At 37.3% G+C, this 26,352-nt stretch overlaps 1 protein-coding gene across 6 annotated transcripts in view; it reads left to right on the forward strand.

Moving 5' to 3' along the window:
* Positions 1-26,352, forward strand: part of PTPRC (protein tyrosine phosphatase receptor type C) — a 103,729-nt gene that overhangs the window by 72,661 nt on the left and 4,716 nt on the right. For 5 of the 6 annotated variants that reach the window (XM_045536321.1, XM_045536323.1, XM_045536324.1 and 2 more), the window contains 16 exons: positions 100-308; positions 3,838-3,898; positions 9,204-9,312; positions 9,980-10,014; positions 12,125-12,234; positions 12,811-12,901; positions 12,992-13,068; positions 15,230-15,266; positions 15,364-15,461; positions 16,169-16,294; positions 18,192-18,349; positions 18,637-18,772; positions 20,839-20,988; positions 22,205-22,295; positions 23,581-23,714; positions 24,809-24,943. In XM_045536321.1, coding sequence (XP_045392277.1) covers positions 100-308; positions 3,838-3,898; positions 9,204-9,312; positions 9,980-10,014; positions 12,125-12,234; positions 12,811-12,901; positions 12,992-13,068; positions 15,230-15,266; positions 15,364-15,461; positions 16,169-16,294; positions 18,192-18,349; positions 18,637-18,772; positions 20,839-20,988; positions 22,205-22,295; positions 23,581-23,714; positions 24,809-24,943 — 1,757 coding nt within the window. The remainder of the gene's footprint in view (positions 1-99; positions 309-3,837; positions 3,899-9,203; positions 9,313-9,979; positions 10,015-12,124; positions 12,235-12,810; positions 12,902-12,991; positions 13,069-15,229; positions 15,267-15,363; positions 15,462-16,168; positions 16,295-18,191; positions 18,350-18,636; positions 18,773-20,838; positions 20,989-22,204; positions 22,296-23,580; positions 23,715-24,808; positions 24,944-26,352) is intronic. The other variant, XM_045536322.1, reaches the window with a different exon arrangement.

Below are 26,352 nucleotides of genomic sequence, written 5' to 3' on the forward strand. Positions count from 1 at the left end.
TAACACGTAGAATACTTCATGCTGTACACACGAATGGTCAAGTAACACAGATATGCGTATCAAATGATTAAAATAACACATCTTTCTTCATTTCGACAGATCCCGGCAAAGTCCAGAACATGAGTGTCAGCCAGACTTCGGATAACAGCATGCTCGTCACGTGCAAGGCTCCCAGCGACCTGAACGGTCCCAGGGCACGGTATCATTTGGAAGTCAAAGCTGGAGATGCTGTCCCTGATAATTATGAAAACAAGACCTGCTTCTTCAATGTACAAAATCTTCACTATTCAACAGACTATAAGTTTAGGGTAAGGCTGTGCTCTCTATGCCATCACAGCACCGATGCACATTACAATGATTACTATCTAGTGCTCCAGTAGCATGAAGACCAGTGCTCACGTGAGCTTGAGAAGCTCTGATGTGTAATGAAATCGCATTATAAAAGTCCCCCAGATTTTAAAGTAGACCATAGCTTACTGTTGACTACAGTCACTTTGATTCCAAACTTTTTATTTCCAGAGCTAAAAACAGTAAACAGTAGCAAATGTTTCACTGGAATGTTTTTGGAACTTCAATGTGATTTAATTATAGTTAAATTATCATTCCCGTGTCAAGAAGCACAATGTATGCACAGTAGATTGATACTTTGCCAAATTGTTTCTTTACCTTGGCTTTTTTCTTTATTAATGTGAATTTTTCAGTTGCAAAAATTTTATAGGTACCTTGAGGTTAGAAAATACTAGAAATAAATGTTAGAAAATACCAGTGAACATAGAGAATTCAAAATACTCATAATCTCACCACGGACCATATTTTGTATATATACTTTCATAATATGTAATACACATCTGCACTTAACATGTATTGGATATTATATATATAATCAACATTCTGAACACACAGTTTGATAAACTGTATTTTTCATGTTACTATATCATGCACCTCTTTTCATGTTAAACATTTTACTACTATGTAGTTTTTGATGGTTGCACAAGATTCTATCATATGGTTTCATCACATTCTACTAACTATAAGTAAGCATGTTGGTTTTTAATATAAACAACATTCAGTAAACACACTTATTGGTAAATAGCAAAATCTTGTAATATGTCTTTAATCATTTATGTTTGATAAATTCCTGGAATTTATTGGGTCAAAAGGAATTTACGTGCATTTTAACATTTTAGATATATATCACTTTTTTTTTGGATAAAGGTTACCAAATTACTTTGTTTGAGAGAATCACCAACACTGAACATGCCTTTCTTGTTCTTTGATGTTTAGCGGGTGACATTTGAATTGGTGTCTCTTTTTGTTTTAATGGAGTTTCTTTACTTACTGTTGAGGGCAAGTAAAGTTTTGTTGTTCTTGTGTTTACTCTTTACTTCCTTTGTCCGGTTTTCATAGGGAAATCTTTGGATATTAATGATACTAAACTCTTTGCCGTAGGTATTATAAATTTTGTTTTCAGTTCATAGTTTGCCTTTTGATTTTCTTCATAGCACTTCAGTTCCTATGCGATGCCCTCTTTTATTTTTATACAGATAAATCTGTCACTTTTTTTCCTGTTCAGTGGAAATTTCCGTAGTTCACTATTATTAATATGATATTGATGATTAGCTTCAGACTCTTTATCACTTAAAGAAGTGTTTTTGTATTTATGAGCTTGTTGAGTTTTGTTTTTTAACTGGAAAAATAGGTTGGATTTTGTCAGTTTTTTTATGTCATTGTGTTAGTCATGCCATAGTCATGATGCCCTGGTGTGATTTGTCTGTATGATGAGTTATAGTGAAAGGCTTTCTGGTGTTAAACCATTCCCACGTTCTAAGAAAAAATCTTGCTCTGTCTGGTGCATTTTTCTTTTAAAGTATTGTTGAAATCAACAGCCTACCATTTTATTAAGTCTTTCTGAATAAGTATTCACAAACGAGATCATTTAATAAGTGGGTAGAGTTGGTGTTGGCACAGGTAGGAGGGACATCGTTCTTACTATATTTTGGTGTCAATGTTACGCTGACCTGATAAAACACATGGGAGGTATTTTCCTGTTCTTCTTTGTTATGTAACTTTAAATAACATAGGGATGATTAGTTCCCTGAACAATTTGTTTGATCCCTTTTATGCAGAAGAATTCTTTGAGAATCATTTGCATTTTCTTTCAGTATGATTAGTCTTTTCAGATATTTTACTTCCTTTTGAGTCAGTGTGCCATTTATATTTTTTCAAAGACATGTCCATGTAAAATTTATTTTGTTATTGCCGTGTCTTTGTACTTTATCCTTTTTTCCCACTCGCTCCCTGTCGCCCATGAGGTTCCAGGTACACTGGTGTCTTTTCAGTTTCTCAGATACACCGAGGTTTTGCTGTCTTTAGGCAACTCTGCAGGCTTTTTTCTCTTCTTAGAATACTCTTCTCCCACTCTGCACACATGATCAGTTTTTCTGAAAAAATACAGGTGGCCACCATATTAAAACAAAGTCTTAAAGTTCAAGCGAGAGGATAATTACTCAGTTACCCATTGTCTTCCCCCACTCTTGGAAAGGCTGTCTTTTGTTTTGTTCTTTACGCTTGCCCCTAACTGCTTTGTGTGCTTATTTCTGTCTCCACGACCGCGTTCACACCTTTATGGGAGAGCAGTCATGTCAGCTTTTTCATCATTGTGGTCTCTGGTTAATAAATTAGTAAAGTTGATTTATTATTGTTAATTTTTTACTTTTTTCATAAGTTTGTTTTGACGTTCTTCTTGTAGCTTTGGGATTGAAAGTGTTTTTTCCTCCCTGTCATTTCTTTTTTTTTTTTTTTTTACTTTGTATTAATTAAAAGGAAAAAGAAGGCTATGAATTGTCCTTTGGTATAATTTTGACTGTATCCCATGTCTATATTCCTTATCACTAATTTCTGAATACCTGCACATAAAATTTAATGAATGATTCTTAAAGTAAAATGTTCATAATTCCTAATGAGTCTATAATTGCAATTTGGAAGAGTTTTTAATTTGCCTGTTATTTAGGAGAGTGTTTCTATGTTTCTAGTGCTTGAGTTTCTTATTGCTAGTAGTTATTAGTTCATAAACAATAATTGGCTTTTATAATTTCTGCCTTTGGGGATTTATAGAATGCTTTTTACAGCTCAGTATATGATAAATACTTATGAACATTCTGTGAATACTGAGGAAATTATATATTTTCCTTAGGGTAAAAGTTTAGGTATATATTTGTCATATTTATCATAGCTATCAATCTTGTTTAATGATACTAATCAGATCTATTCTTACTTAAGTTTGCTTTTTTGTCAAAGATTCTCATTGATTTTTTCCCTCCTTTCAGTTTCTCTGTAAATCTAACTTGTTTTTGTTTTATTTATATTAAATATTACAAGACAGGTATTCATGCTTAGTTAAATTTTACTCTGTATCCATTTCCCTTTAAAAATTTACTTGAATTTTATATATAAAACTCTTGTAAACAGCTTATGGTTGAATTTCCTTTTTAAATAAGATGTAAAGATATTAGCCTACTAATAGGAAATTTTAACTTTAAATTATGAGTATTTTGATATATTGGGTTTTATTTATTCATACAGTTTCATTAATCATTGCTGATTATAACTATTATTATTTTTGCTATGTGAGCTAAGATTTCTTTATATCTTTTAATTATCTTTTAAAAAATATTTGATAACATAGTGATATTACCTTGAAGTTTCAACTTTAAAGCAAATCAGAAAAATTTTAATGATGATAAATAGCATTCTATAATAAATAATGTATGTTTTACATTATGATATATAACTTTACTTGGAATCTAAATCATTTTATTTTTTATTACTGAAATTCAGATCCGTTGTAACAATGGGGACTTTTTTGGAGATCCAGTTACTATGCATCGGTCAACATCTTGTAAGTCATTACTGGGCTACTTATTATATAGATATTAAGATATATATTAGTGCCTATAATATGTATTATTTTACATTCTTAGTCACATTTAATTGTCAAATGTTTTAATTACATATTTTCCATAAATATAATATTTTATCTGGAAAAACATATATATATAGAGGTGAATATCATATTAAAATGCAATGCCTTAAATTCAAATTAGGAGATTCAATTATTAAAGGATTGTTGAATTTATAAGAGGATTTGTGTATAGAAACTAGTATGATCCCGTTTATGGCATTTCTTCATGTCAGTAACGTTGTTTTGTGTAGTGTTTTAGAGATTGTTACCTACTTTATCTTACTCTGTCTCTCAATAGTGTGGTTGGCAGAAGTGGGTCTTAGGTAGACATCTGTCTTGATTTACCTAATTGCAGCTAAGATAAGCACTCCCTAATAATGACATGCCTATTTAAATAATCATTACTACTTAAAATATTTTAATCAAAGTAATGGTACACATGAAAAAATCATTTTAAATTCTATTATAATAATGAAAATTGCAGCTGAATATGACATTCCCCACCCACTGTTCTGTTCACCAGAGAAATTACTTTTAACCATTTCTCTTTTCAGTTCTCTTTATAGTTTCCTTCACATACATATATATATATATATATATAAACAATATTATATCCTGCTTTTTCTAGAGTTACTAACATTACCTATAGCTTTAAGCCTATGGAGGAAGAAGACTTAGTAAAGTATTTTAAGCTTTCTCTATTTGTTAACTTTGTAAATAAAATTATTTAAGCCTCTGTGTGTTTTGTTATCAACCATAGATTATTCCTGATACTGTCTTTGCCATGTTTAGGCCTTTCTCTGTTATTTACATACACATGGGTGTGCACAATCACTGATGCTTTATTTCCCAAACTCAAAAGGGAAGATAGGAAAACAGCTTATTTTGCAAACTGCTTTACTGAGGCCTGGGTAAAGTTGTAGTTCTTTCTGTACAGATTTGTGAAATAAAAGCCTTTTAATGTTAAATAACCAACAACTTCTACCATATATCTTTGATTTTATTTCCCTATTAGGCTTTTATTTCCTGATATATTTATAATAAAAGCAGTTGCACTGAATTTTTCCCATTATATAAATAATTTATAGCTGTATCATCGCCTAGCCTTGGTGGTCCTAGACACAACTGAACCTTTCATGTCCACACCTTAATAGCCCAGACCTAGAACTGTTTCGCTTAGAAACACACAGGACAGGAAACACGGCGAGTGAGCGAGGGTGTGTGGCAGTGGGAATCCCCATAGCATGGACAGAGCAATCCAGGGATTTTGACCTTCCCAGAGACAAGTCAGACGTGAGAAAATGAGAACGTGTGTGAGGCTGTGGGAGCTGCCTTCCAAAAGGAAATCGTATCTCTTAGAATAGCTCCGCAGGCGTGCCTTCCAGGTGTGCTGGCTGTGCCTTCCAGGTGTGCTGGCCGTGCCTTCCAGGTGTGCTGGCTGTACCTTCCAGGTGTGCTGGCTATGCCTTCCAGGTGTGCCGGCCAACAGGCGTGTGCTCAGTTACAAGAGAGCACTGTACTCAGGAAGCCCAAAGCTAGGACTTCCCAATATAGCTCCTACACAGCACTTCCAGTCCAGATGTGTTAAATAGTTCAGCAATCACAGGTCGTTTTATCATTAGCAGTGTTGCCTGGTCACAGAGCTAATATTCCTCTTTTATAAGATTTCCGGGTCAATGGAGCTAAAGAGTTAGCTCATGTCCTTCCTCCATAAAGGAGAAAAAAATGTCTTAACACTCTGCTCACAATATCATTTTCGTAAGGGATAAATAATACAGTTACTTTTTAAATAGTGATATCTATTCCAGGGAAGAACTTGGGTTGTTCATTGCTGGGGTACAGCTACTAGAAACGTCCTTTTGGATTCATTCCGTCGCCTGTATTTTGACAACTTTCTCGAGTGACCTCCGAGGGCCCCTTTCTTCCTGCTCTGATGTGGACCCGCACCTGCCACCTAAACATTTCCCTTCCTCAGCCTTCTGGTTTACATTTGCTGCATCTAGTTCTCATGTATTTTTTTTTCCTTCGGATTTTACTGAAAACGTCCTCTAGTGTAAGAAGAAAACATTCTAATTTTTGAATGCTTGAAAATATCTTTATTCTACTCTGGCACTTGACCAATATTTTGACTGGGCATAAAATTCTAAGTTAAAAATTCTAAAATCTAAAACCTAAAAATTCTAGAATTTAAAAAGTATTTCTGTTTTATTTTCCTGTGTCCAGCATTGCTTTCTAATGCTTCTAATGCCATCCTGCTTCTCGTTTTTGTTGTTGTTTTGTTTGTTGTTTGTTGGTTTGTTTTTTTGGTGTGTTCCCATATTTTTTTCAGTGGAACTATTAAGCTTTTCTCTTCATTCTTGGTCTTACCTGAATTTTTTTCCCCCATTAATTTTCCTGGTTAGTGTTGGCCTTTGTGATCTGGAGACTTACATATCTCTGAGAAATTTTCTTTGTTCCATTGTTTTCTATAGTCTTTCTTGAAGCCCAATAATAGTCATGGAACCTGTAAGTTGACTCATTATTTTGGCATATCCCTCCGTGGTGTTGACGGTTCCCTGAAGAGTTGGTTCCTACGGTGATCTAATCATGGTGACAGGGGGACACTAGGAAGAGGTGATTAGAAGAAGTTCTGTGGTGTTTAGGAAATCTCCGTGACTAAGGAAATTCCCTGTGATATCACTGATTTATTTTCTCTGCTATCACCCGTTATCTCCATAAATTAATCACTGCCCTTGGCGGTAGGATGAAGGGTGAAGCAGAGGTTTTGCAGACAATTGTTTTGTCTTCCTCATTTCAGTCCTGGGCCTCGTCCCTGCCCTGTGCTGAGCCTGATTTTACCCCAAGTCTCTTACCTCTTCCCCTTAATTTTTCCAGAGAATAACCTTCTGTCTTCTTTCTTGGAGTGGTTTCTTTCAAGGGGTATTTTTTTTTTTTTTCTGTACATAGACATTTCACTTGCATTTTCTGACCTGGGATTCACTTTCACTGCATATGTTGCCTTCAGACTTGAGACGCAGGCACCCTGAGTAACTGGTGTGTATCCTTTTCAGCGTGCATTTGGGCTGAGGCTTCTTCTCCTTTGTTTCCGACCTTCTAAAACTTGTCAAAATGGCTCCACCTCTGATTTCTCTTTTCCCATTTTCTCTGATGTTGTGGATCGATGCCGTTTTCAGTTTTTTAATGTGGGTGGAGTTCCTGGAGAGAATAGGTATGCTTAGATCACAAAGTATATCTGAAGACTTGTCTATTTTATTATTAGTGAGTTTATCAATGCAAGTCTGGTGCTACTTAATGTTTTTGCAGAAACAACCCTAATCGATCCCGATGGGTGAGAGTGCCAACTGACAGTCATTTGGTGCAGTTTCTTACAAAATCTCACTTCAGAGTATTCTATTTTGCCAGTAACATCCTTTCATTTTAATAATGTACTTGAGGGACATGAGATTAGATGATTGCCTCTCGGATGGGGTTTTATCCACAAAATCTGGAAACCAGCGTGCTGATCATTATGTATTTGCCACTAGTCACCGGCATAGACTTACAGTTTCAGTGAAAGGAATTTGAGACAGAGACAGAACAAGGACACTTTGGGTCATTTTAGGAGCCTATTGTAATAAGAACTTCTTTCCTAAAAACATTCACTACAATACACCCATACACCCGCATTCATTTATCCATCTTTATCCATACCACAAGTATAAATACCCCTTTAATAAGATCATTCTTAATTTATAGGTGAGGAAAAGTAAGTTTAGATAATTTAATCAACTTGCCCCATGAATCAAAGCAATGGCAGAGCCAGAATTCAAACCCAGGTCTTGACAGTCTCTATCTGAAATTATTTTCTATGTTCCTCTTTGTATGAGTTTCTAACTACAGAAATTTTGAACATGAGACAAGCTGTTTCTGGCAGCTGTTTTCTGGTGGAGTCATTTCCATCTTTCAGGTTGTAAAAAAACTGTCTCGTGCTCCAGGAGACCTTTCCACGCACCATATATTAATAGAAAGTGGGTTCTCCCTACTTCCTCGTCACCGTACTTACATTTTTGAGAAAATAAGAAAAAGCGTGTAATTGTTTCCTTTGTTTGTTTGCCTTTCGAGTGTCTGCCTTCCCCGGAGTCTGTAAATTTCCTGAGAACTGGTACCTGCTCTTATATCCTGTAGTATTAGCATCTCCAGGGACCGTCTTCCTTTTTATCTCCACAGCCTTTATCATCTTCTAACCTATTTTACTGTTTGCTATTTCTTATGTTTATTATGGATTATCTATCTTTTCTCACAAGAAAGTAAGTTCCATGAGGACAGGGATCTTTGTTTTCTTTTCTGGGACATCCTCAGTATCTAGAGACGCGTGTGGCAGATAATAAGACTCAGAAACATTTTTCGTGACTCGTGAGTAATTAGTACTCACTACATCCCAGGCACTGTGCTGAGTGTTTCCTGTGAATCAACTCACTTAACCTCATGTTAGGACTTCGGGAACGGAGGTACGAAGAGAGTAAGGGTTCCGGCCAAGTTCCCAACAAGGAAGCGGCAGAGCGAGGGCTGGGACCCCCAGCGTCTGGCTCCAGAGCGGAGGCCCTTCGGCTGCCGCATTATTTTGCTGCCCTTTCGCTATGTAAGACAAAGATATATACTCATTCGGGCTACGAGATATTCCCAATGCACCCTCTCCTCTGCCCTTTCCCTAGGAAATTCACATTAAACCTTAGTGAAAATTTAAGTCACAGTAAGTCTTATCCTAACTCTAGAATGAAACAATTTTTGTCTCTTGGTGAATTGATTTGACACCTCAGTGAGCAGGTTAGAGGGTTTATCTTGGTGAAGTAGAAGCCTTTTGACCCCCTTAGGAAGCTACCCCACTTCTGCATATAAGGTTAAACTGCATGAGTTTCTCTCTGAAAATTATAGTGACTAGATTACTTCCTGGATGCCTTCGAAATGGAATGATTGACAGAAAGAATTAAATATAAATGATAGTAGCTTATAAAAGATTACTAATGGAAGGAAAGTGAATTGTTCTCCTATTCTAATTAAATATAAAATATTCTTGTTGGTTCTGAGTAATATAGTCAAAATCACAAAATCAGGTATTTGGTCTAACTCTAAAATTTTTCGTTTTTGAAACGTCATAGCAAGTGAAAAATACTAAAATGGAAGTACTTTAAAGGTGATTATCCAAAGACTCTTGCACAATACTTGACATAATAAGCCCTGCTAATATGTTATTTTTCATTTCTAGATAATTCTAAAGCACTGATAGCATTTCTGGCATTTCTGATCATTGTGACATCAATAGCCCTGATTGTTGTTCTCTATAAAATCTATGATCTGCATAGGAGAAGATCCTGGTAAGAGCTGATTTATGGATTAAAAATAATAATGGTGGCAATAGTGACACGGATCAGTCACCCACAAGGCAGGGATGCAGCCAGTTCAGTGAGGTGCATGTGCTGGAGAAGGCGGCAGGAAGCCCAGTTCATGACCAGAACTTTTAATCAAAGACTTTTAGTATGGTTTTCTTGGTTTATATTAAATATTAATATTTTCTGCATTTGCTAATAATGTGGACTTGGCTGAATAATAACCAGCAAAAAGAATGTGTGTCTGGTCTTTTAGGACAAAGAGGATGAGAGGGATTGAGGAGTGACAAAAAGCAAAAGGAAGGAGGGAAATATCTGGAGAAGTTTATGTGTTTCTTTGCCCAGAAATAGCTACATTTGATGAAGAACAGAAGATTTAAAATAAAATCATTCAGCCATTTATCTGAGTTTAGCAGACAACTCTTGGCTGTTTTTTTCTGCCCTCCCCACCCCCCTCTGCTGCACTTTCTGTCCCCCTTCCTCTCCAGGTTCTTCCTCCCTTCCCTCCCTCCCTCTTCTCCTTTCCTCTCTTCTCCTTCTATCCCCCCAGCCTCCATTCCTTTATTCCTTCAAGACATTTATTAAATATAAATTAAAAGCCAACTGAATTCTATGTTTCCTAAGAATATCGCAACTTGTTTTTTTATTTTCACAGCAGCTTGGATGATCGCTATGAGCTTGTTGAAAGGGGTAAGTACGCCTGTTGTTTACTGGTGAATATTCCCTGCCCTGCACTTGAATCCATTCATTTAAAGTAGGAAGGGGGGCGTTTTTCATTTAACAGGGACTTCTGTTCATGCCATGGTAGAACTTAAATTCATTCCCTCATTTATTCGATCGGCAAGCATCTGCGAAGTGCCCAGCGTGCACGCAATGCCGTGCCAGGCACTGAGGCTATTGCAGCGACGGCCCCAGACTCTGCCCTTAGAGGGTTTAGAGTCTGCGGGAGGAAGATGATATATTGACAAATGCGATGGTAACGTGCTAAGTGCCCTGGGTGGCTCTAGAGAAAGAGAGACGATAGCAAAGTGCGTGTGGGAAGAACAGGAATGTGGTCTGCTAAGACCGACAAGTGAGGGAGTCGTGGAAGCAGGAGCCGATGGAGAGTCACAGAGATGGGGGGGGGGGAGGGTCCTCAAGTCCCTGCCAGGCGACCGCTGGCTGTTCCCACAAAAGACACCCTAGGGACAGGTTAGAGAACGGCCATTTGGCTTAGGAGAGGAAAACAAATGCCTTTTTTTCTCCTTTTATTCAACTTTTATATATTATTTCTTTAATATCTTTTTAAAAACATTTTTGATCCAGTAGAAGGGAGCCAAGTTAAAGAAATTGAAATTTCATTCACAATTTTAAAAAGTCGTTTTCTCATACTGGAGACAGGAGGAGTTTCAGAACTCGTCTGCTTGTGCTAACTTCCCTTTGAAGGGTTCTCTCTGGTGATAGCAGGCACACGTGTGCAGGCAGAAGCTTCGGGACGGTTCTCTGAAGCTCCTTAGTAGGTTCCCTTCCCTTCCTGGAACGGTCACTTCCTGACGCTGCTTATACTTTTACTCATTCGTTAGTTAGCTGTCCTCCCCCAGCTAAGCGTGTAAGCTCTGTGACGGCAGCCAGGCCTGCCTTTCCCATTCACTGCTGGATGAGTGCTTGGAATTTAATAAATACCAAGGAATAAATAAATTAATCAGATAAGGTGTCCTGAGGATTAGTTTTGATAGGCTGAGGAAAGAGTGAAGAAGACAGGAGCAGCAGGCATCTGAGCGGGGTGGGAGAATCCATTTCAAGGAGCCAACGCACACGGGGAGAGTGTCAACAAGATACATTATTTCCAAACTGGTATGACTGCACCTTGGAACGAGTTAGAACTTATCCACTCAGATCCCATGAAACCCTGAAGGTGGCCCTCAGCTCAGAATGAATGAGTATCCGGAATTCCAATGACCAAAGAAGCAATTGCACATGGCCGGTTTGATAGCTATGATTGGATAGAAAGTTTCCATGGATAAGATACATGTGCCAGCCGCATGGATACTTTCTTTTTTCATCTGATACATGGGTAAAATTAATATGAAACGGGTAATACGGAAAGAAATAGTACCAGCAATACAGGGAAGAGAAGGAGAAACATACTTTTTACATGTGACAGCTTAAATTCTCTTATTCTTCTAAAACTGTTGTTTTTTTGAATTCCATATACACTTACAGCTTTTGATGGTTAATGTGTATTTTTTTTTCTCTGTAGTAAGTTATTTCACAAACACAGTATATAATATATTTTATACTCTGGAAGCATAACAAGTGAATATAACTTGTTTCACAGTTGATTATAAACAGATGATCAAATTAAGCCAAGTCATGTATAGAGGGATAGTAATCATGTTCTCTTACTTCATCTGTATGTTTACAAGATTTTACAATAAGTTAAAATGGAAATAATACGAAGAAAAATAATAGTTATAACATAGATTAATAAATATGATAACTGCTACAAAATGCATATAACCAAAAAGAAATGTGGATGTCCTTACAATGGTGATATTTGGTCTGGGATCTTTTCTCTAAGCACCGAAGATAGGGAAGAACATTCGAGTAGAGGGAACAATATAAAGTCTAGAAGAAGGCTGAAGTACAAGATTCAGAAGTCATTGATTTACAGTATGTACAAGAGTGAGATTTCTCAGGTAGAATGTGTGCGAGAAGGAAAGAAGCTAAGGATTAAATACAGGGTGTAAATTTAATGAAGTTTGTTTGCCAATTTGGAAGACAGGCATATAACTGTGCTACATTTTTAATATGTTTACAGAGGATGAAAAACAACTGATGAATGTAGAGCCCATCCATGCAGATGTTTTGTTGGAAACTTATAAAAGAAAGATTGCTGATGAAGGAAGACTTTTTCTGGCTGAATTTCAGGTATGTGTTAGCTCTTGCTATCTGATAGGAAATTCTATTCAAACATCAAGAAAATGCCATGTTAAACATATTTGTATAACCATTTGCTTTTATAATTTATCCTGCATAATATTGCAACATAAAGCAGATATTATTAGCAGATATTTACAAACCAGAAGAGATATTCAGAGAGATTGACAATGTCACAGTACGGAGCTGGTAATACTTTAATATAATGCTTTATTGTATTATGAAGTTGTGTCATAAAATATATTTGGCCGATTTGGTACTTGTACTCTAGACAATCATTTAAGAGTCTGTTTTTAAATGAATTTTAAAGTGACACAACAACCAATTCTAAATTGACCCTCACTCATGAGATTTGTACTGAAAGCAGTCCATCACTGACGTTTAAGGAAAAAAAGTGTTTTTTGCATTATTCTTAGTAATATTTATTTCACTTACCATAAGGAACTTCTTTGTCAATATGAAGAAAACATTTTATAGGATACCACATCTGCTCAAAATGATAATTGGTGAGGGGGAAATTATTTTTCCTTAATCTGCTGTGACCTAGAGGATGTCTGTGTCTTTCAGAGCATTCCACGGGTGTTCAGCAAGTACCCCATCAAGGATGCGCGAAAGCCCTCTAATCAGAATAAAAACCGTTACGTCGACATCCTTCCTTGTGAGTACTCATCGAGAATTGCATTTCCATCTACCTGGGCTGCTTGATTATTGATTATTTCATGTGTTTATTTTTCTTTTCTTTAAACAGATGATTATAACCGTGTTGAGCTCTCTGAGATAAATGGAGACGCAGGATCCAACTACATAAATGCCAGCTATATTGATGTGAGTTAAAACGCAGAACTGCCCAGTGACAGCCTCAGCATTTTGTCGTGGGCGACTTGCATTCTTCTTGTATCCGTGCATTCCATTCAGTTCCTTCTCTGTCTTGGCAAAATTTTAGAAATATTCTTAGAGATATTTTGAAGTGAGCCTATAATAATGTCCCTGGTATAAGCAACAAAATCACTAATATTTGCAAGCATATTCAGTGTTTATTGGTACTAGATATAATGAGATTTTCCTCTACAAACAAAATTATACTAAGCATTAATGTAATTTACTCTGGTGCCTTTTATGTGCTGGATATTAGACTAAATGATCTATGCGTGCATTTCTGATAAGAGCCCGTACCTCGGCGCCATCCCTGTGCGGTGGACTCATTGTACAGGCGGGGACTGGGAGTCTCAGTTTAATTAGTTATCTTGTCCTCGTTCTTTGTAAGGGGTCAGATAGTAAATATTTTTGGCTTTTCAGGGCAGGACATCTCTGTCCCAACCGCTCAGCTCTGTAGGTGAATGGCCGAGCATCCGTAGACAATATGTAATGTGGCTATGATACAAACGAACTTTAATTACAGAATCAGGCCATGCTGGATTTGGCTCGCAGTCTATAGTTTGCTGACCTCGAACCTAGAGCATTTCCTTTTCCTTCTTTTATTTTTTATTTTTTATTTTTTACATTTTTTAAGACAGAGTCTCATTCTCTCACTCTGGGTATAGTGCAGTGGTGTCATTGTAGCTCACTGCAGCCTCAAACTCCTGGGCTCAAGCGATCCTCTTGCCTCAGCCTCCCAAGTGGCTGGGAATATAGGCATGTGCCACCACTCCTGGCTAATTTTTCTATTTTTATTTTAGTAGACACGGAGTTTGGCTCTTGCTCAGGCTGGTCTTGAACTCCTGGCCTCAAGTAATCCTTCCACCTCGGCCTTCCAGTGTGCTAGGATTACAGGCATTGGGTCACCGCAGCCTCGCCCCTTCTTTTGTATTTTTATAGTAATTCATGGCATATTATTCCACAATGAGTTTCAATATACCTATAGGATAAATTTCTACAAGAAGAATTTCAGGGCCAAATAGTATATGCATTTGTAATTTTAAAAGAAATTTCCAAGTGGTTTTCCACTGGAGTTGTACCAATTTATTAATATATTCCACCAGCAGTGTATGAAATTGGTTATTTCCACAGAGTCTTGCTAAAAGAAGAAAAAAAAATTTGAATGGTTGGGCATGGTGGCTCACACCCGTAATCCTAGCACTTTGTGAGGCTGAGGCAGGAGGATTACTTGAGGCCAGGAGTTCAAGAGTAACCTGAGCAAGAGTGAGAACCTGTCTCTACAAAAACAGAAAAAATTAGCTGGGTGTGGTGATGTGCACCTATAGTCCCAGCTATTTGGGAGGCTGAGGCAGGAGGATTGCTTGAGCCCAGGAGTTAGAGGCTGCAGTGAGCTATGATCACGTCACTGCACTCCAGCCTGGCAACATAGTGAGATCCTGTCTTGAAACAAAATTTTTTTTTTTACAATCAAATAGTTGATAAAGTGTCTGGCATGCTACCATATATGCTGATTTATTAGGTAATTTCCCAAAGTTTCTTAAAGAAAAAAATTGAAATTTAATTTTGTTGTTGTTATTAGTGTTGTTTGGCCTACTTGAATATGCAAACTTTTAGTGGGGTAGATGAAAGAGTCAAATTTCAAATTATAATAATGTATTTATTTATTTCCATAGTGTATTAGTTCCCCAGGACTGACATAACAAAGTACCACAAACTCCAAGTCTAAAAACACCAGAAATTTATTGTCACCAGAAATTTATTGTTGTGGAAACTAGAAGTTTGAAATCAAGGTGTCAGCAGAGCCAGACTCCCTCCGAAGGCTTTGGGGAAAATCCTTCTTTGCTTCTTCCTATTTGGCATAAAAAGCAAAGACTTACAAAAGTCGTGAATGTGGTTTACAAGTGTTAACTAACATGTTTAGCAAAGCTCAGGGCCTGATCATGATTTAATAAAATCCCCCTACTAATGTGAAAATGCCCAGGGAAATTCACACCCAAGAAATGGTGGATCTAAAGCAACTTCCTCTAAGTCACAATTTTGCATGTGAATGAATAACTAAGTACACAGTAAATGACATACTTTTATGTTTTGTGTTTTATGTTTTGAACAGGGTTTCAAAGAACCCAGAAAATACATTGCTGCACAAGGTAATTTATTTGATAGTATAATATTCTTTTTGAAAAATTGTTTTATAGCACTTTTAAGAAAATATTTCTTCTATGCTTATATTTGTTTGCCTCCTAGGTCCCAGGGATGAAACTGTCGATGATTTCTGGAGGATGATCTGGGAACAGAAAGCCACGGTCATTGTCATGGTTACTCGATGTGAAGAAGGAAACAGGGTAAGAACCAGAAGATTCACAGGGCAGACGTTGGGGTTAGGAAAGTAAAGTATTGAATTGCATTTCAAAAAGCCACATATATGTGCTTGGTGACTGAAACAAGACAGTGTTTTATTTTAATCAGCGTTAACATTTGATTTAAATATTTCCTACATATAGAAAAATAAATGGTCTACATATGTAAATATATGCAAATATATGCATAACATTTAAATATTTCTGCTTAATAGCTAGTCTTTTAGTTGTCCCCTATATCTTTGCAGTGTTGCTGCAAGTTCAGTGTCATTGTAAGTTAGCACGTCAAGTACAAGTATTCACAAGTACTTGTGAGTATTCAAAACAAAACTGACCTCGGGCATATAAGTGGTAAATCACAGAATATGACTTGAGGAGGAGTAAAAGCCTCTCTGTCCTCCAGCCTGAAGTGAACCACAGCAATCACATCCTTTTTGCTGACCGCTGAGCATGTCCCCTATTACTATGCCACTGAGCCTGGCAAGGTCACCTTACTGCTAAGCAGTGTCAAGGAGTTCTTCAGGATACATGAATGGGAAAGAGAACACATTTCAAACATCGCAACTTAAGATGTAAATGTGCTTAATGGAAAATATCCTAATGTTTTAAGAAAATATTTTGGTTTTTTAAGAAAGTTTAATAAAAATTGTTTAAATGAAAAAGTGAAATCATTAATGGATTTTAAAATACAGAACAAGTGTGCAGAATACTGGCCATCCATGGAGGAGGGCACTCGGGCTTTCGGAGACATTGTTGTGAAGACCAACGAGCACAAAAGATGTCCCGATTACATCATCCAAAAACTGAACATTACAAATGTGAGTTTGCTTTATTATGCAATTTTGTTCTGATACTGTTTTTATAAAAACACAATTATGTAGTATTAAATATGAGAAATTAAAATCTATCTGGGAAAATAATTTTTAATGACCTTTAGGAGGAAAATCTGGGTTAGAACAGCAACACAAACCAACAGGGTCAAGTTTAAGTTACTGGTCAAGAGGTGTTTGCCCAAGTGAAATCAAAAGTATCCACTATGCTATGAGCCTTGAAGTATTTTAAAAAAAGAAAGTTACATTAGATATGTTGAATAAATGATTAAGTTATTAAATGAACAAACAGTCCTTATTCTCAATGGAGGCTCATTCTTATGGAAAGAAGGTTTATGCGAATGACATAGTCAGAGAACACTTCAAGTATAAAGTTCTCCCTACATGGCAGAGATAGAATGTTTTGTTCAGAAAATAAAGAGATCAGTGTGGCCTAAAATAACAGTTGAAATGCAGGTCATTTCACATGTTACATGATTACATGTATGTGAAAAGTCCAGAATCGGCAAGCCTGTAAAGACAGAAAGTAGATTAGTGGTTGCCTAGGGCTGAGGGGTTGAGTAGGAATAGAGAGTGGCCACCAATGGGTACAGGTTTTCCTTCTGTGGTGACAAAAATGTTGTATAATTAGATAGTGGTGATGGTTGTACCACTCTGTGAATATAATTAAGACACTGAATTGTACATGTTAAATGGGTGAACTTTATGGTATGTAAAATACTGGATAGAGCTGTCTAAAAAATGCAAGTTTTTATATGGGGCATTGAAACTTTCTCTGAATTTTATTTGCTGGAGGGCTTTTAGTAATGCAAATTTTATTTCTATATAGTCCAGTTCCGTTTCCTACAGGAAAAACAGACTTATCGTATATTTCTCCCAAGCCCTTCTTAGGCCCCCCTGGCATTACTGACCGCTGTGCCTCCGGACGGCTCTGCAGTGACTGACACTACCAGTGACACTACCCACGACACTATCAATGACACTACCCAGGGCTCGTGGCTGAATACGTGACTGACTAAGCCACAGAGGCCCCCGGTCCAGAGATGTGGGGGCACACACAGAGGCTGGTGCCCATCTGGTGGCATTGATTAGTCTGGGTTCACACTGTTCTTAATTAATTCAGTTATTTCCTATCAGAAAATTATAATTAAAACATATTTTCTTTTTTTCTTTCTTTTTAAGTTTTTTGTTTGTTTGTTTCTTCTGCTGTCTAAATGTAGGTGGCCCTTCATACCTGGTCAGAGCATTACGGTTTAGGCATCTTCTGGTGGCTACCCCAAGACTAGGACAAACATGCGCTGTAATGTGGGGCTGACTTTCCTCAATTCACCCTCTAAATTCCCAGCTGACGTTTCTATTTTGTGAAGGCCTGAGGACTACGGTGCTAACCGAATAATTAATCGAATTTTCTTCACGTGAAAGATAGTCCTGTCTGCTGGCCTACCAAGCAGAAGTATATCAAACAGCTGTGAGAGTGAGCTTTGCTTTCTGTCTTTTCACACATCCATTCAACCCGCCACCTGCCTCTACCACCCCCGCTTTTTGTTGTTGTGTTCTTATCGTTGTTGTTGTTTGTTTGTCTTGGCAGCGTGGAGTGCATAGGAGCTTCGGCTATGCTTACCTTGCTTGCTCACCGCACTGGTGAGTCCCCGCTGACGGGGTCGTGCATGCGAGCCCTGCATGACGTCGCAACGATAGTTACTGTCTAAACAGGGAAGGGCGACTGTGGCTGCAAAACCTTGCAGATGCCTGAGGAATCACGGACTCTGGAGCGGTTCATGTTTGCATGGGGACATTTTACCCTGGTCCTCCCTTCCAGTTGTTTATGTCACATAGTTTGCTTCAAAAAAAAAAATCATCTCAAATAAAATATTATCTCAACTAGAAAAAAGAAAAAGCAAGTGGACGAGAGGTGACTCACATTCAGTTCACCAGCTGGCCAGACCATGGCGTCCCCGAGGACCCTCACCTGCTGCTGAAGCTGAGGAGGAGGGTGAACGCCTTCAGCAACTTCTTCAGCGGCCCCGTGGTCGTGCACTGCAGGTCGGTAAAGACCCCAGCAGTGCGCTGAGCTGTTTGCACCCGTGGTCGTGCACCGCGGGTCGGTAAAGACCCCCGTGGTCGTGCACTGCAGGTTGGCAAAGACCCCAGCAGTGCGCTGAGCTGTTTGCACCCTCTGCCTGCGCTGGGCTGTCAGGGACGTTCTCTTCCCTGGCAATTACCATTTGGTGACCAATGTCCAGCAGAAGCTTATACAGCCTCACACTGGACAGCTTTGCCATTCATTTCCCCGCCGTGGTCCCGCTCACTGTGTGTGTTTGTCTCGCCAGCGCTGGTGTCGGGCGCACGGGCACCTACATTGGCATCGACGCCATGCTGGAGGGCCTGGAGGCCGAGAACAAAGTGGACGTCTATGGCTACGTGGTCAAGCTGAGGCAGCAGAGGTGCCTGATGGTTCAAGTGGAGGTTTGTTGCAACTTCAGTGATCGTTCTCACCTGTGTTTGCACTCGCGTCTTTGTGGGGTGGTAGCAGTGATCGCAACAGAAATGCCCCTCCACTTCAGACAGTGCATGGAAACAGTTTTCTTTTAAATTTCTTGAAAACTAAGACATGTGTTAATCACCACACTTAGAAGCATTTTGCATTAGTGCCCTTATAAGATTACTGTGAAAGAAGGATGACCACAAAATATAATTTAAGAAAATAGTGAAATGCCATTTACAGACACCAGATTGGAGAAAAAAATAAAAACACTGAAAACAGATTTGGCAGCATCTCAGAAAATTAAAACTGAAGAGACAGAATAGTATAGTGGTAAAGAGCCTGGTTTTTGGAGCTGGACTCCCAAGTTTCAAATTCTGCCTCTACTTTTATGCACTGTTGGACAAGTTTTTAAAAAATTTTTCTCTGCCTCAGTTCAGTCATCTGTAAAATGGAGGTCATGGTAGTACTTTTCTCACAGATTTATAACAAAAACAAGTATAGGTATAGCATTTAAACAAGCCCCTTAAACATGCGATGCATTCAGTAGTTGTAAGTGACGGTCATTATTGAAAATGTCTGTACTTGACCTAGAAACATCACATGTATGTATCTACCCATGAGAAGCACTTCACATGTGCATAACTAGAAACATGTACAAGGATGTTCATTGCATGCAGCATCATTAGAATGGCAAAACGTTGTTAAATATATATAAATAGGAGAATGGAAACACCCTCAATATATGTATCAATAGGGGAATTGGCAAACAGAGTATGAACATGTGGAATCTCTGTACAACAAATGCTAAGCTGTAGTTGAAAGAAATAATCTAGGTGGGTATCTGTCTCTTTGGGTAGAAATCCAGATGAAAACAATGAGTGGATAGAGTCGCCAAATGAAATATACAGGATATGATTTGTGGAATATTTAAAAAAAACATAAATTGTATAATGTTTATATATTTATAGATACATACATATACATAAACAGTGCAGAAGTATAAAAACAGTTTGTAAACCAGAAAAAAAGAAACTCTTTCCTATGGGGGAAAAAATAGAGTGGAAGCCTACAGCCAAAGTCAGAGGTGACTACAGGTGGTAGGTAATTTTAGTCTAAGCGCTGCCGAAGTGAGCACAAGAGGTAGTAGTTAAAGAAACTTATCAGAAATATACTATTTCCTTAAAAATACTGCATTCAAATATGGTAAATTGTTAGGAGTTGCTAAATCTGGGTTTGGCATATTGGATTATTTTTTAAAAATAATTTTTTCTATTTTAAAGTGTTCTAGAAAAGTTTTAAAAAATGTATTCTATGGAATAGCAACTTGATTTTTTTCTCTCAAATATACTGTGAAATTTATTACGGGTTTTTTTGTTTTGTGGGTTTTCTTTTTTGAGACAAGGGCCTTGTTCTGTTGCCCTGGGTGGAGCACAGTGGGGTCATCTTAGCTCACTGCAACGTCAAACTCCTGGGCTCAAGTGATCCTCCTGCCTCAGCCTCCTGAGTAGCTGGAACTGTAGGCACAAGCAATGATGCCCAACGCCCAGCTAATTTTTTCTATTTTTAGTAGAGACAGGGTCTCACTCTTGCTCAGGCTGGTCTCAAACTCCTAAACTCAAGCAATTCTCCGGCTGTAGCCTCCCAGAGTGCTAGGATTACAGGTGTGACCCACTGCGCCCGGCCCTACAGTTTTATATTTTAGTACTTGGATTTAGCAACTCAACAATAATCACTGAAGGAAGCAACAGGCAAATTTTTTTAAATTTTTAGGAATAAGGAAAAAAGCGATGTAATACACAGTACATGAATAATCTATTTGTCAAGCTATTTTTTTTTCTGAAAAAGTGGTCTGAAATGGAATTTGCTCATATTCCAGAAGACTCTGAGAGCCAACTTCCAGAATATTTAAATGTTATATATATCAGTTTATTGTGCCATACATCATCTCAATATGAACAAAATTATGGGAATGTGTATTTCATTTAAATGTGACGTATAGGATTCTAAGTTTTCAATTTATTACATGTATTTTTTTTTTAAATTATAGGCACAGTACATCTTGATCCATCAAGCCTTAGTAGAATACAATCAGTTTGGAGAAACAGAAGTGAGCTTGTCTGAATTACATCCATATCTACAAAATATGAAGAAAAGAGATCCACCCAGTGAACCGTCGCCAGTAGAGGCTGAATTCCAGGTAATAATAGTGATACAATAGTAGTAATTATGGTAATTTTTATTAGTGCCATCTGTTCTCCAGCTGTTTGCTTAGCACTCGATGAGGTTCTTGCATTTGGTCCACACCACACCCAGCGGAGCACAGACGAGGAAACTAGGACACAGGAGAGTTTATGAGAAATGCCTGAATTCACACAACTATTGCGTAGATTTGTGTAAACCCAGAAATCTGATTCTACCACTAGCAATCTTAACCATTCCTCATTAAGCTGATATAAAATACAGCATCAAAACAATAGCATATATTGGTCTGCCAAAGGCAATGTAGCATATCGCCTTTCAAAACTGTGTGTGGTTTTTGGTTTGTAAAGGAAATAATTAGAGGAGTCTGTGACTGCTTAGGAAGTTGAACTGGCTGGGGCTGGTAGGTAGAAAGTAAAGGATAAGTACCTGCGTCCTAACCTAGTTATTAGGCAGTTATTCTGACAGCAAGCCTAGGACGTAGTTAAGTGCGATTTCAGAGAGTTGGCATAGCTATCCTCAAATTGCTTAGTTGTCAAAGTTAAGCATTCTTATGAATATTTATTCACCAAAAGAGAGTATTCTTTCACTGAACAAATATGATTGAATTTCTGCTTTGTGACAAGCACAATTCTAGGCACAAGAGTCAAAATGATTTGCAAATGGACGTGGGGAGAAGGCATGAGATAGTGTGAACCGAATCACAGATAATGGCTCTAACCCTGGTGGAAACCATGAAGTTATCTCACCTAAGCAGGCAGGAAGATGGAAAATCAGGGTGGAGATGCAAGCTGGTTGGTAGATTTGGTGATGGGAATGCTGTGTCTGCAGAGTTTATTTCTGATAATTTAAAATAATTTATCATCGCTTTTGCAAGATGGATAATAATCAACATCAGTTTCGTGCTTTCAGCTTGTGCATGAACTAACTATACTACTTTGCTATCAAGCAGCTCTTAAGAAGGAAGCACATTCTGTTACCTAATTATATCCTTTTAGTTCAAACTTACCATATTAAAAGTACTAAATATCTGAGCAATTGAAAGGAAAAATTCAGAGGCAAATTTAAAAACTGTGAGTTCTAGGCAGTGTATGCAAATTTCCCAAAAATTAATGAAATGTTTTTCTTTAGGGAACATCTTATGGCACAATAATAAACTAAGCCAATAGTTACATTTTAAAAGAGTTTTCTGTTCTGTTTTTTTTTTTTCTCAGAGACTTCCTTCATATAGGAGCTGGAGGACGCAGCACATTGGAAATCAAGAAGAAAATAAAAACAAAAACAGGAATTCTAATGTCATTCCATGTATGTATTTTATTTTATTCTTGTATCAGATGAAGTTAACCTCTCTTTTGGATTTGTTTACTGTGAGACACACACACACACACACACACACACACACACACACTCACACACACACACACACATATATACACACAAATGATCTTGAAGCAAGTTTGAAACATTTGGTTGATGATAGAGAAGAAGTTAATAGGTTATTTAAATTTTACTTATAGAAAATATTTAGAACCCTTTTTAGAACCACTTACCATGGACTTTGGAGGATAGACTACATTCAGCGTTTTCTTTCTACCAATTGTTTCACAAATGTGTTGTCAGAAAGATGAAACCTCTGAAGCTGGGAGAAAAAAATCAAGTCTCTTTTACCAGTTCTCTCTTATTTTTAGTTTATTTCTGTTATTTACTCCAGAGCAGTTGCCAAATAGCAAAAAATTACATTCATTTGTTCATTTCATGTTTTCTTTTCATCCCTTATAGCTGGGAGGTTGAAACTAGGGGGAAACTATTCTATGAACTATCAATCATCAAATTTAACAGTATCAAAATTTCCAAGACTTAAATTCTACTCTTTAAGCATATTGATATGATTACATCTGGTACAACACTAATTTTATTCAGCTGCATACACTAAAATTAGTGTGGATAAAATATAACCCAAGCTAATAAACTAGACAACCAAATAAATCAGATCAGTGCATGGTTGACCTAGCTAATTTCTGTAGAAGTCCTTATGAATACAGTGTAAAATATGGAATTGATGGTGATGTAGTTAATCACATCACTTGATCAGGATATTATAAATTAGTGAAATTGAGGAACAGTGAGACATTATGAACTAAATAATTTTGGACTAATTAATAATTAATCTGAGATACCAATTTAAGGTTGTTAATTTAATGCTAATAAGATATAATTAAGAAAGAAAAATCTAAGCTCTGTATTTTTTCAATTAGATCAAGCAGAATTATGATATTCCACAGAAAACTAAAGTATAATGTATCAAAGATTAAATAAATATACGGAACATTATATCTGTTTGTTGCTTAACATAGAGTTACATCCTATGTTTTTTGCTGGAACCCTTTTGGGACCTTCTTTTTCTTAGACTTTTAAAAAATAATTTCTTAATCAAGGAGTACTGAATTTTATGTAGGATCTTATTTCATTCAGATCAATACATTTACATAATACAATCTGTCCCCTTTGAAATACTTTTTAATTTCCACTTGACAATGAAGCAGAAATTTGATGTTTTAAAGGAAGACTTACCGCTAATTTCTCCACACAGATGACTTTAACAGAGTGCCGCTTAAGCACGAACTGGAAATGAGCAAGGAGAGCGAGCACGATTCCGATGAATCCTCGGACGATGACAGTGATGCCGAGGAAACCAGCAAGTACATCAATGCTTCCTTTATCATGGTGGGTGCTTGAATCTCCAGAACTCAGGCTCTGACCCTTTCAAAATGATATCTATGTTATTGGGGCCTTTTCTTAAGTGATTTTATAAAAAATGATGACTTTGTTCTTAACTACACAGTGATTGACATGAAAGTTTCCATTTTTAATGCTACATTGTAACTTATTGAAAGATTTAAAGATATTAAAACCTAATGAGCTGATACAATAGAAGACAATGCTACTGGTTATATTTTATGACTAATATGACTATAATCATACTAAGTTTTAAAATAACAAAATTTGAACAAATGTATTTTAAAATGTTTATACACAGATACCCAAGTTGTAAGCAAAACCAAATTTGTATATTTGTATAGTTAGAAACTTTTCATTCAGATTAACTGAATTCTTAAGTGGATCTGTGCCACATATCTTTTTTTTTTAATAAAGCGAGAATTCAAATAAGGCAACTTTAGTCATTCAGTAAATACTTATTGCATACACACTAAGTTGGATTTATTTCTTTCCCAAATTTTCCTAAAACACACATCTGTAGAATATTAGTTTAATTGTAAGCTATCATATCAGTGTGTAGACATCAATTGATATAAAGGCAGGCTGAGGATAATTTAAAATGTTTACATAATTCCTTTTTAAGAAAAAATTTCTATAGATTAGAGGATACCAGTTGAATTCCATCACATGTGTATATTGTAGAGTGGTAACGTCTGTGCTTATACTGTATCTGTCACCTAGGTAGTGTGCATTGTACCCGACAGGGAATTCCTTTTTATAATCACAGGAATCAGACTAACCTTTACAGAGAAAAAAGTATTTTTTTGGAAGAGAACACTTGGTCATTTTGCAAGATAGTATGATCTAATCTTTATTTCACATTATTAGCTAAGAATTATCATTATCTGAATAAGTATTTTACATATAGATGTTACATTGTTTCTCAGACCTAAGAATCTTAGTACTTTTATGTAACAACATTGATATCAAACTAAGTGACTGTATTTCCACGTGGTTATTTAAGAATCCACAGTGGTGTCTTCAGTTAACAGCAGTAACAAAGGGCCACCCTTTTTTTTTTTTTTTTTTCTTTTTTTCAGAGTTACTGGAAGCCTGAGGTGATGATTGCTGCTCAGGGACCCCTGAAGGAAACCGTCGGGGATTTTTGGCAGATGATCTTCCAGAGAAAAGTCAAAGTGGTTGTTATGCTGACAGAGCTGATGCAGGGAGACCAGGTTTGTGCTTTTGAGACTCTTTTTTGAAAAGTCTTTATGTCATAAAATATCACTCTCTGTTCTTAGATCACTTGCTTCATGGCTGTGCCACGTCTTTCTGACCCCTCGTCACCCAGTGCCATTTGTTGGGTCTCAGCCCTGTCATTCGGGCGCTGGCGTCCCCCAGCCGCGTCTGGGATCTCACTGTCTCTGGCGTCCGTCCCTCTCCGGTCTTGCCTGCCGCTCACAGACCGTCTGGGTCACAGCAACGTCCATGTCACAGCAGACAAACAACAGCTACACTGTCACTCTGTCTTCCTCAAGAGTAAAAACAAACTTGTGTGATAGTTAAGACCCTCAGCAGTCAGCCCCTCATGTACCTTTTCATCTTCCTCCCATTTTTATGTTTTCCATACTCTCCGTTCTAGACAAGCGGGTTTTCTGAGTGAGACTTACTTAATATATCATTTACATTCTTGTCACTGAATCATAATTTTGTTGCTATTCCATATAACGAAATGTGCCCTCTTTCCATTTTGACCCTATTCTTTTAACAAGACACAATTCCTGAAAAATTTATGTGTATCCTTCCTTCTTTATTCCAATGTAATATTTATTATCATAAAATTCTACAGTTGGAGGAAAACCTAAGATATACTTTGATCTTTTGCTTAAGGACTGTAACACTTATTTGATTCTTTCCTTAATACCTTGAGTTATTATTAAAATTTCCCTAGTGGGTAGATCTTTCTTGCTTTTAGCACCTGCTGTATTATCTGACGTATGTTAAAGCTTATTCAGTGAATAACCTCATGAGCATGCAATAGATTTATGATTCACTATACCTCTCTCTCTCTCTCCCTCTCTCTTTCTCCCCTGATCCACTTCCTCTGTACATAGAAAGTTGTTTTTTATTTTTATGTGTTTTTCTCTTCTTTAAAAAAGGAATATATGTTCAGAATTTGGAACATATATATAAATTCCAGTCATCTTTTCCTTCACATAAATCGTGAAAGCCAGGACATAGAATGGAAGTGCAGGCAGGAATGCCCATTGTTGCCAGCAATTGTGGGATTGTAGTTGGTGGACAACAGAGAGAAGAAACACTTTTGTGATTCACGTACTCTTCAAACTGGCCCCTCACTTAGATACTCAGTTAACACACGTAGAGCTGCTCATGGTTGGTCAACAGTAGACAGAGTCAAAACTCCAAAAGATGCAGCCTCCTTCCTCAGGGAGCAGGGGAGAGACAGTGGGACCTGGGTTATTACTGGAGGGGCTGTGACGACATCAGGTCATGTCAGCCATAGATCTTGCAGAGGTGACGATAAGGGTATGGAAAGGAGGAATAAATCTCAAAGACCTGCACCAGGGAAGACAGAGCTGTCCCCATGTGTCCCAGCCACTTGGCCACCTCAGTTTCCCTTTGG

Source organism: Lemur catta, chromosome 23 (assembly GCF_020740605.2).
Source record: "Lemur catta isolate mLemCat1 chromosome 23, mLemCat1.pri, whole genome shotgun sequence".
NCBI classification, from domain to species: Eukaryota; Metazoa; Chordata; class Mammalia; order Primates; family Lemuridae; genus Lemur; species Lemur catta.